This window comes from Citrus sinensis, chromosome 1 (assembly GCF_022201045.2).
Source record: "Citrus sinensis cultivar Valencia sweet orange chromosome 1, DVS_A1.0, whole genome shotgun sequence".
Classification (NCBI taxonomy): Eukaryota; Viridiplantae; Streptophyta; class Magnoliopsida; order Sapindales; family Rutaceae; genus Citrus; species Citrus sinensis.
In genome coordinates, this window is record NC_068556.1 from 5,243,817 (window position 1) to 5,255,383 (window position 11,567).

An 11,567-nucleotide genomic window follows, 5' to 3' on the forward strand; every position below is an offset into this window, starting at 1 on the left:
ATTTCAGTTTGAAACTTATGAGTAAAGATTATGATTTGTGAGTAACCTCCTTCTTCACGTGCTCCGCACGTGTTAGATTTGGGGTGTTACATGTTCTGTCATCAGCATCCGAACTAAAACCTGACGACGACAGAAGCACCAGAATTAGAAAGGAACTCTCTTTTGTGAATGGCGATTGGGAACAGGAGCCTGGGGGAGCACCATTGATGCCATTTGATGACAAAGAGATGCATAGGAGCCCTGCAGGCCCTGACTCTTTCTTAAAATTGGCATCTTTCTGGGTGGTTGATGTTGATCCAGTTCGCCGAGCCAGAAACACCGTTAGTGTCAGTGGGATAATAAAAATAGACATAACTGAACGCCAGCCATTCAGTTACAGGCCTGGCTGGGCACCAAAGTTCTGCAAGGATCCAGGGTTCTCTTCCATGACAATTCTTTTTGAAGGGGTTTATATAGAATCAGAGGAGAATGGAGGCGAGCGGCTGCTTTGCTTGTTAGGTACTTCAATGATGCCTACAACTACAACTAATGAGTTAAATGCTTCACACGAGCTAGTAGCTGCAGATGTATATGGAGATAAACATGAAGACGGGCACCAGCCTCCTCTTGTTCAAGATGATCAAATTATGCTTGTTTTGAGGTACAGAAAAACCTTCAGTTTGATGAGTGGAAATATCAGTGGAGAAATGAAAAGCTTGCATGAAAGATCAGACTTAAAGTATTTTGATAGAGTCCATTTATCTTCTCACTTGGATCACCACTCAAAGTATCAGTTTGGGGCTGAAGAACTTGTGCCGAAAGCTTGCAGCCCATATCCGTATCAAGACAGCCTGGTGGATGAGGAAGTTTTTTGGTTTAAAGATGATAATATCTGTAATACTCTTCGGCGTTTGGTGTCTAATGGGATGTTTGATATTGTACACAGCTAGACATCTGTTGGCTCAAATGATGATGCAAATAGGTTTGGCCCTTTTGTTCTCAGCGGAATGTCCAAGGACAACAGTGGTGGATCTAACAACTTCAGACTTTATGTTCAGAACTTGCACGTGATCCAGGAATTGATGAAAACAACATCGAAACTGCAAGAGTTTTCGCCTTGTTCAGACTAATTCATTCCTGGGAAGATGGATACACATCAGCGAGTCGAACAGGTCTTTCTGGTCTTACTCTTTCTGCAGAAGGGATGTGGAGATCTTCGGAAGGACAGCTCTGTATGATCGGCTGTCTTGGAATTGTTGGTACAACTTCAGAGAGATGTAATTCACGGATCTGCTTGTACTTCCCTCTTACTTTCACCATTACTCAGAGAACTGCAGTCTTTGGGGCCATCACCAGCCTTAATGATAAAGATTCACGCACTCGTTTGTGGTTTGAGATGGTAAAACGTCCTGACCTTATAATAGAAGGCCGTTATAAGTGGAACCCGGAGTTAAAATGGTCTTACAAGTACTCGAAGATTATTCAAGCAAAGGCTTTTCAAACAAGAAGTAAACCATCCGTCCTGGCAAAGTTATTCCTTCAGTATCCATACCCCTATGATGGTAGCATTTCCAGTCTTTCTTTTCTAGCAGATGAGACCTCTCTCTTTACATCTGCTGTCCCATGTGCTTTTCCCAAGGCCCATGGGCAAAGGAGTAGTGTGACATTACGGGTACTCTCTTCGGGCCCACTTTTTGGACGCTACAGTCTTCAAAGAAGTGCGAGCTACCAGGTGGTTGAGCAATCATCTGATTTTAGTGCCGAAATGATTGAGGCCTCGGGGCATCTTAGCATTACAGGTGAACACTTCAACAACATTTCACTGTCCTTTGAGGGTATATATGATTCAACTGTTGGCAAGATGTATCTGGTTGCCTGTAGAGATGTTCGAAATATTCAAAAGAACTTCAAAGAGGAAGTGAACCTTGAACGTGGAATGGATTGCCAGTTTGAAGTCAAGGTAGAGTACCCTCCCAAGGATACACGGTGGCTGAAAAATCCAGATATTAGAATCTCTGTCTGCAGCAAAAGGAGCAAGGATGATCCCCTCTATTTTGAACCAGTCAACCTCAAGAGTGATCCAATTTATTACAGCCAGCAGGACGCAGATGTGATTTTGAGGAAAACTTTTGAGGAGATACTTATGCTCACAATGGCTTCTGTTTGCACTCGAAGACAGTTGCATTATATCAATAATGTTGCTGATCCTATTGCTTATATATCTAGAGCTATGATTTACATCCCGGCTGTAGATTACATCAGTCCGTTGATCAGCACTGGAGAAATTTTCTTCAAATGGAAGGTCTTTGAATCTAATGGCTCAAAATATGATTTCCGGAGATATGAGAGGTTCCGGGTACTCGGCTACATAATCAAAGTTCTTTCCCTGTATACACTTCTGCTTACGTTCAGTCTTGGTAAGAAAGTTTCCGAATCTCATACTAGAGAAATAGCTCAGGGTCAAAAGCAACAGAGGCGATTACCAAATGAGAAGAGAATTATTCTTATTACTTCTGCAATTCTCGTCATTGGGTTTCTTGTTACACAAGTTATCCGTGGAATGATTGCTGTTGAAACGATGTCGCTGCCTGACGAGTTCGTACATGAAAGAAGCAGGATACTCGAATGGCTGAAAGAGATAGATGGTTATCTTCTTCTGGTTCCAGATTTATTTTTACTTCCTCAGGTTGTTGCTAACACCTTCTGGCGGAATAGAGGCAAACCTCTAAGGAAATTATACTACATAGGCTTGACGAGTTTCAGGGTCGTATTGCATGTTTATGACTACATCAGAGATCCAGTGCCTGATTGCAGCTTTGGTGTCTATTTGCATTATCCATACTCAAACTTGGATTTGTATTCCAAGCTTGGTAACATTGTCGTAGCAGTTATTGTAATTATACTTGCCTTGATTGTGTACAAGCAGCAGAAAAGCAACCATCGTGAATTAAACCGGGAAGTAAGGGTAGAAGAAGAGCACAAGCACAAGGAAGCTGCCATCAAGCCTGAAGTGTATGAGAGTTTACTATCTTAAATATATTTTCACCTTTGAACGAACCCTTGTCCATGATTGTATGAAATGTCATTGTTTGTTTGAATTAAAAAAAAAAAAACTGTCAGTTGACATTTCTGTGATTGCATCATGTTGTAAAATATAATTTTTCAAAAATGATTACAGACTGTATGCGTTTGCCGGGAGTCGAACCCGGGTCTATTGCTTGGAAGGCAATTATCCTAACCGTTGGACTACAAACGCTGCTGATTTGTTTTTGAGAATTTATAAAATATATTGAGTTATCATCTCCCCCCAGATCACCTTCTCGTCGATGGGGTTGCTGCCTTATTTGAGTTACAATTTGCAGAGAATTTCTTTTGGTGGAGGTGGTATGCTTTCAGTTTCAATGTTTCATATACCCTATTTTATGGAGCTTGTATGGAAATGCCATGCTGATAAAACTTTAAAATGGATTTTTTTTTTAAAACCTACTAGGGACGTCCACGCGCTAACACCAACTTTAGTGGACGGCTCAGATGCATTTGGTAAAAATCAAATCCCGGTTGGGCGGTGGCAGTTGTACAAATCATTTAAAATAATTTTACCCGTTAACCGTTGATGTTACCGCCAAAAGAGGAAAAGAGAAAAATCCGTTAAAATTAAATTACGAAAATGCCCTTCCCGCTTTATGCGGCTGATTTTGCTTGGCCATTTTATCTTGCTCTCTTCTGGTTTGTTGCAGAACGGCATCCATGGCTTCTTTTACTTTTACCACCCCACCTAACCCAAAATTCTCTCATACGAAACCCCAAAAGCCTCTCAAACTATCGCAAACTCATCTCACAAAACTCCGTGAAAGTGACAACAGTTATGAATCTTTGTACAAATCTTACTTTCACCAAATATCCTCTCTATCTAAAGAAAAACAAATTCGAGAAGCTGTTGATTTGCTCACCGAAATGAAGTGTCGAAATTTCCAAATTGGACCCGAAATCTACGGTGAACTCCTCCAGGGGTGTGTATACAAGCGGGATATGTACACCGGTCAGCAAATTCATGCTAGAATTCTCAAAAATGGTGATTTCTTTGCAAGAAATGAGTACGTTGAGACTAAATTGGTTGTTTTCTATGCAAAATGTGATGCTTTGGATGTTGCTAGTCGTCTGTTTTGCAGATTAAGAGTAAAGAATGTGTTCTCATGGGCTGCTATTATTGGATTAAATTGTAGGGTAGGACTTAGTGAAAAGGCTTTGATTGGTTTTGTTGAAATGAAAGAGGATGGGGTTTCACCAGATAATTTTGTTTTGCCCAATGTGTTAAAGGCTTGTGGTGCTTTGGGGTGGGTTGGATTTGGGAGAGCGGTTCATGGATATGTGTTGAAAGTGGGTTTTGATGGGTGTGTCTTTGTTGCAAGTAGTTTGATAGATATGTATGGCAAATGTGGGGATTTGGAAGAGGCAAGGAAGGTTTTTGATGGTATGATTGCGAGGAATGTGGTTGCTTGGAATTCAATGATTGTGGGTTACGTCCAAAATGGGTTGAATGAGGAAGCAATCAGGGTGTTTTACGAGATGACACTGGAAGGTGTTGAGCCTACTCGAGTTTCTGTAACAAGTCTTTTATCGGCTTCAGCCAATTTAGATGCACTTGACGAGGGTAAGCAGGCACATGCTGTTGCAGTTATAAATGGTATGGAATTAGATAACGTTTTAGGTAGTTCTATCATAAACTTTTATTCCAAGGTTGGTTTGCTCGAGGATGCTGAGGTAGTTTTTAGTAGAATGGTTGAGAGAGATATAGTGACATGGAATCTGCTCATTGCCAGTTATGTGCAAAGTGGACAGGTTGAGAAGGCACTCAATTCATGTCGTCTTATGAGATCTGAATATCTGAGATTCGACTGTGTGACTTTAGCATCCATATTGGCAGCAGCAGCTGATACAAGAAATATAAAACTTGGTAAAGAGGGGCACTGTTATTGTATTAGAAACAACTTTCAGTCTGATGTGGTTGTTGCAAGTAGCATTGTAGATATGTATGCCAAATGTGAGAGAATTGACAATGCAAAACAGGTTTTTAACTCCATCATACTTAGAGATGTAGTGTTGTGGAATACGCTATTGGCAGCTTATGCAGACTTGGGGCGTAGTGGTGAGGCCTCGAGATTGTTCTATCAGATGCAGTTAGAGGGCATATCACCAAATATAATATCATGGAATTCTGTGATTTTGGGATTCCTTAGAAATGGCCAGATGAATGAGGCTAAGGATATGTTCTTGCAAATGCAGTCTCTTGGTGTCCAACCAAACTTAATCACTTGGACAACTCTTATTTCTGGGCTGACTCAGAACAGTTGTGGAAATGAGGCAATTCTGTTTTTCCAGGAAATGCTAGAAACTGGGATTAAACCCAGTACCACTACCATCACTTGTGCACTCTCAGCTTGCACCGATGTAGCATCTTTACGGAATGGAAGGGCCATTCATGGGTATCTCATTAGGCATGATCTTTGCTTGCTGACTCCAATTGTTACTTCTCTAGTGGACATGTATGCTAAATGTGGAAACATACATCAAGCAAAGAGGGTGTTTGATATTAGCCCAAGTAAGGAATTGCCTGTTTATAATGCAATGATATCTGGTTATGCAATGCATGGTCTAGCCGTAGAAGCTCTGGCATTATTTAAGAATTTGCAGCAGAAAGGTATAGACCCAGATAGCATAACCTTTACTAATATCTTGAATGCATGCAGCCATGCTGGGCTGGTAAATGAAGGTTTGGAGCTTTTTGTTGGCATGTTCTCTGATCACCAGGTCAAGCCAAGTATGGAGCATTTTGGATGTGTGGTTAATCTTCTTTCTCGGTGTGGTAACCTGGATGAAGCATTAAGGGTCATTCTCACAATGCCATGTGATCCAGATGCACATATAATAGGATCACTGCTTAGCACTTGTGTTAAAAGCAATGAGACTGAGCTAGCAGAATACATATCTGAACATCTATTACAATTGGAACCAGATAATCCAGGAAACTATGTGGCACTGTCAAACGCATATGCAGCATCTGGAAGGTGGAATGAGGTTTCACAAGTGAGAGACATAATGAAAGAAAAGGGCTTGAGGAAGAATCCTGGATGCAGCTGGATTCAAATTGGAGAAGAACTTCATGTATTTGTTGCCTGCGATAGATCACATCCAAAAACAGAGGAAATTTATGCAACATTGGCTTTATTGGGAATGCATGTACGTTTGGTTTCTAAAGTTTTCTGCTCTTGAGCACGGCATTTTTCATATGCACTGATGTGAAGAATTTTTGAGAGCTCCAACAGATGAGCATGCTGTCTTTGTAAAAAGACTACAGAGTGCAGACAACTCAAGGGAACTGCACCATAAAGGATTAACATTTTGTTTGTCATATTGACTACCTGAATATGAAACCAAGCTCTGATAAAGGAAAAATCCAATTTAAGATAGATTTGGAAGGATAAGAGGAGAAAGTTAAAAGCTAACTATGGTGAGATCATCTTGCAATCTTCTGGCATTACTCATGACTGTAACCTTCATTTGAGAAGCTGGAAGCAAAGACTGTAATAGTTGGATTAAATGGCAGGAGCTGTCCCACTCTATCCAGACTGTGCTTTCCCTGAGTTTGAATTAAACAACGGCCATCAGTCTTTCTTGCTGCGACATTCCCAGACACTATTTTGTTGTCAGTGATCCACAAAAGCATAACTATTAACCAGGAACAAATATGTTGTCCTCGAAGTATGCATTCAAAATGATACTCAATGCTACAGTCGTACATAACTGAAAATAGTGCTCCAGAAATTTTGAATATATCAAGTACTCTTTGCCGCCGCTGCGCTTTGTTTCCATTATGTTATGCTGCTGGCTGCTTGTTTTCTAGTTTGTTCTCCACCCTTTTTGTAACGGATAAAATTGCCCATTCATCCAAAGACAGATAACAAAAGTTTCAAGGCTTTTTCCTAGCCTATAGACGACTAATTTGATATGCTAAAATTTCTCATCATTTAAATTGGATTCCTTTGCCTACTGAACTGAATACACATTTCATGGTTATTTACTTAACTAATAATCTACAGATTGGTTCATAAATATCATCAGAACTTTCAATCAACTTTAGAGAATATAATACCAGGGTATACGATAGCTGTTCAATCTATATGGATTTGCGTTGCTGTTACAAAATACTTTGTTTCAGATGCAGAATACCTCTCCAAGTTCTTACCGACAAACAAGAAGAAGAAGTAATATGCTGGAATCAGTCGGTTCTCAGAAGTTGGAGCCCAAAAATTCAGTTGTATTTTTAATCAAAGGATTACAAAACCGAACACATCATCATAATTTTCAGGTATCTAACTGAAGTTCTGTTCTCCTTTTTCAATTTACCTCGCATAATTTTACTTTTTTGCATAAGGGAAAAGTATATATAATGTGGATAATAATTTATGGGGACCCTATTAATTTATTATTGTAGTTGTGGTTGTTGTTATAAGAGAATAGTTGGAGATCTACAAGTCATGAAATAAACCATCTTTTCAGCCATACGCACTGGCAATGTATGTGATCAGTTCAATCATATCTGTCAACTGTTCTTAGAAATTCATTTTAAAGTTGGACCAAGCTATAAATTGCTGGAACAAGAAAAAAAAAAAACTCAATAAAATGAGGATGATGACATTTAGCGAACAAAACTAACTTTTATCCTGTTTTGTGGAAATTATCTGATATAGGACAACCAAAGGTACCCAATTTTATTGAGAAATAATTATTTAAGACAAGTGTTGATGCGAGATTCCGGTTCTCCTCGTTCTACGACCAGGATCTCTGCTCGATCAACTTCCCCACGACCAGGAGGTCTCCTAGTAATGCTTCTTCTCCAGATATCCCTGCACACACAGACAAGTCAGAGTACGCCGGTTGTTCTCCCGGCGCAAACCCTCCGACGCTCAAGTCAGATATCAAGGTTCGGGGAACGCTTGCCACAGGTCTTATGGCTTTTTCGTGATTTTTTTCTTTTATCTCAAAAATGCTAACCCTTTTACCTTCGTTGGCTACCTTTTTATAGGCTTCCTCTGAATCCCAGTTTTTTGCTTTTTTCGAGACGGTCTGGGGCTCTGACTGCTGCGTTATGGGCAAACGTGGGATCTTGCGTGTTACGCCATGGTTCAGGGGAAAGCGTGGCTGTCGTGGTTCTGTGAGATCTTGCGTGTTACGCCACGGTTCAGGGGAAAGCGTGGCTGTCGTGGTTCTGCGAGATCTTGCGTGTTACGCCACGGTTCAGGGGAAAGCGTGGCTGTCGTGGTTCTGTGAGATCTTGCGTGTTACGCCACGGCTCAGGGGAAAGCGTGGCTGTCGTGCCTAGATTCTCGGGCTGGAGAGTATGTCTTGCCAACTGCCGTCGACCGGGTCTCCTCGCCTATCGACCTCTAGCCGGAATGGCCGTATGCCTCTTATAGGAAATTGGCCTCGCGGATGACAACATCGTGGACGAGCAGGATATTTCTGCTCCTGTTCTTCTGCGCACCAGGCTTTTACGGAACACACCGGTTCGCAGAACTCTGCCATCAGATATCTGCTCGTCATTCCTGGTCTCGTCGACATATTTATCCCAAACAGTATCTCTCCCAAACACCAGTCCCCCAGTTTCTGGTGTTGGGTAATGTAGTGGACCAGCAGTGGAAACTCGACAGTACTCGCTCGCGTGGGATTGGAAAAGGCTGCCAAGAGTCATGTCGCATTTAATTGCGGACGAGGTGACGTGGCAGAAATCCCCCCCTCCATTTGAATTTCAAACCGACGGTTATGAGGCCCTCGGGATTCGGCGCAGTTATATGCTGGCAACCCAAGAGTCCGTCCTCATTTGGAAAGCCAAATCCTCTCGAACGGCATATTCACCATTCACTCCGTCTCCGTCTCCGTCTCTGTTTCTCCGGCAAAGAAGTTCCGGCACGAAGCCCCCATCCTTGCCTTTCTCCGATTGAAGCAGTACTTCAGGTATTACTTCTCTCTCCTCGGTCTCGGATAGTTTGTAGATAACTTCTTTTTTCTTTCGTTTGGGTAGTAGTTGGTGGTGTTGTGGTTAGAGTTTAGGGAATGTCGAAAGGCAAAGAGAAGGTCATTGAGGTTGATGACGACGAGTTGGACTTCCTGCCTAGTCTGCTCACCGATCCCGCCTTTGACCCCGAGATCCCCTTAGAGCCTATTAGGTCTAGTGTCAGGACTAGTGCTAGGAGCATGTCTCCCCAAACGACCTCTACGAGCGGGAGTAATGGTGAGGATGGATCTTCTGGCTCCGAGGATACTTTGAGTGAGGGTCGAGGAGATGATTCTGGTGAGGCGTCCCCATCAGGAGCGCCGCGACCAGAGGGGAGGAGTACAATAGGAGGTAGAGCCCTATCGCGGGATTACGCTATTGATTACATGACGTGCACGACCACGTTTGATGAGCTCGAGGACCTCCGGCTGAGGTATAGCATTCCTGGCGAGATACCTCTCAAGGTCCCGGGAAAGAAGGATGCTCCCAGCCGGCCTCGTAGGGGATATGTTACCCTGTATCTGGACAGCTTTAAGTACGGGCTGAGGTGTCCCTTGCAACCTTACTTTGCCCGGATACTTAACGGGCTAAATCTAGCTCCTGGTCAGCTGAATCCCAATGGGTGGAGAGTGCTCTCTTGTCTGTTCATATTGTGGGACAGATGTTGCCAAAGCGAGCCCACGGTTGATGAGGTGAAGCACCTGTACCAGCTAAAGAGCAGCCCCAAAGATGCCGGCTGGTACTACTTCCAATCTAGCACCAAGAGCAGGAAACCTATAACCGACCTCCCTACTGGTGGTGGTGGGAATTGGAAGAGAAAGTTCTTTTTTGCTGGGGGTCCTTGGGGTCAGGTCGCACAAATGGACGGGAAAGATTATCGGGTCCCACCCCGTTTCACGGTCCCAGGTTGCCTGCTCGCTTCAGATGCCTTGTATCCATAATTGTTCTTGTCTTATTGGCTTGTTTCTAACCAAGTGTCTGTTTGTGTTGTAGTTTCTTGGGGCGTTCATTTCCCACTCCGACCTGGCCAGCTCAAACGGGTTGAGGCTGTGCTAGTCAATTCCTGCTCGAGCCGGGAACTGTTAACCACATACAACTTGCTCGAGTCTCGCTTGATACTTCCTGGCCATAGGATGGAGGACGCTGTGATTGGGGCTCTAACCCGAAAACGTTCTCGACCTCCAACCACGAAGAGGGACGAGAGTAAGGATGCCCCTACCGCAAAGCGGGCCAACATCGTGCAGCAGGCCCCACCCTTGAAGATTTTACCTCCGGCTCCTGTAAAAGTCGGGGAAGCTAGTGGAGTAGCCACAGATCCTGCTACCTCTTTTCCTCCTGTCGGGCCTCGATCTCGCTTACCTGACAGCCGACCAGAACATCTGGTCCCTTACCTCAATGAGTTAACTAAATCCGTGAGCAAGAAGGACCTGGAGGACTTTGACGGCCGCACCTTGGGTGAGCTGGTGGGGGCCATGCAGCATAGCGCTTTCCACCTCAGCTGTATGACCACCTATTACAAGGCTAAGGTTGGCCGCTACGACCGGAAGATGAAGGAGGATATTCAATCGGCGACGAGCAGAGCTGACGTTGCCGAGAAGAAAGCAGGGGAGCTGAATCTCGAGAATCTGAAGCTGATAGAGCAAGAATCACTTGCTCAAGCAAAAGCCATTACCTTCGAGGAGGAGCTTACCAAGGTCAAGGAGGATCTGCAAAGGCAGAAGGCTATGTATGAGGCTCAGCTCGAATCTCTCCGTGACTCCCACCGAGCTCAGGTCGAGAACTTGGAGAGGGAGGCCGACAACCAGTACGACCAGGGACTTCGACATTCCTATCGTTGCATCATGGCCGTCCTCGGGAAGCAACACCCTGACCTGAAGATGGATGACCTTGCAGCTGGTGTCGCTCGGCATATGGATGAGGAGGCGGCTAAGGAAGATGCCGAGGGGGTAGAGCCGATCGTGATTGAGGAGGAAAACTCTCCTCCTCGTGCAGTCCCTGCTGAAGTTGGCGAGGCGGGCCCCCCCCCGGACGCAACTGGCGATCCCCCCCCCCCCCCCGCACCTGAGGAGGTCCAGCCAACCGATGCTGCTCGGCTCACTGATCCGCCGTCTTTTTGATATATTTCTTTTATTGTAATGGACAATGTTCATGAAGATTATCCCCTCTGTTAATCATTAACAAATTAATAAAAATATTTTTTGATTACTTTCTTGTGTTGTAATTATGAATTAATTTTCGTTTGAGAATCTGCTTGTCTTTGTCTAGACGAGCAGGTTCCGGCTTGGCTCATGGTTTTGCCGCATGCCTTTGAAGATTTTTCAATGCCTGGGATTCGGTTTGCCTTCGCGCGGTCGAGCAGATCCTGGCACGCTTGGCTTCGATCTCGCCATAAGACAGGCTTTGAGACTTGGCGAGCCTTTGCATGCCTTGGGAATTTCTTCGAATGTTTTGGAGTCTGCTCGCCTTCTCGTGGTCGAGCAGATCCTGGCACGCTTGGCTTCTGTCTCGCCATAAGACAGGCTTTGAGACTTGGCGA

At 43.9% G+C, this 11,567-nt stretch overlaps 3 protein-coding genes and 1 non-coding gene across 4 annotated transcripts; 3 read left to right on the forward strand and 1 right to left on the reverse strand.

Moving 5' to 3' along the window:
* Positions 1-206: 206 nt before the first annotated feature.
* Positions 207-3,013, forward strand: LOC107176699 (uncharacterized). Its single transcript, XM_015529535.1, has 2 exons — positions 207-917; positions 1,025-3,013. Exons 1-2 carry the CDS (start codon positions 207-209, stop codon positions 3,011-3,013), a joined length of 2,700 nt encoding a protein of 899 aa, XP_015385021.1.
* Positions 3,014-3,163: 150 nt separating this feature from the next.
* Positions 3,164-3,235, reverse strand: TRNAG-UCC (transfer RNA glycine (anticodon UCC)). Its single transcript has one exon. It is a non-coding gene; the product is annotated as a tRNA-Gly (tRNA).
* Positions 3,236-3,457: 222 nt separating this feature from the next.
* LOC112495469 (pentatricopeptide repeat-containing protein At5g55740, chloroplastic) lies at positions 3,458-6,962 on the forward strand. Its single transcript, XM_025097931.2, has one exon. The coding sequence runs from the start codon at positions 3,727-3,729 to the stop codon at positions 6,247-6,249; it is 2,523 nt and encodes an 840-aa protein (XP_024953699.1). The 5' UTR covers positions 3,458-3,726; the 3' UTR covers positions 6,250-6,962.
* A 2,128-nt stretch (positions 6,963-9,090) lies between these two features.
* Positions 9,091-11,209, forward strand: LOC127901387 (uncharacterized). The gene is made up of 4 exons (XM_052438558.1): positions 9,091-9,634; positions 10,025-10,803; positions 10,909-11,034; positions 11,186-11,209. The coding sequence occupies exons 1-4, from the start codon at positions 9,091-9,093 to the stop codon at positions 11,207-11,209; spliced, it is 1,473 nt and encodes a 490-aa protein (XP_052294518.1).
* The last annotated feature ends 358 nt before the right edge of the window (positions 11,210-11,567 follow it).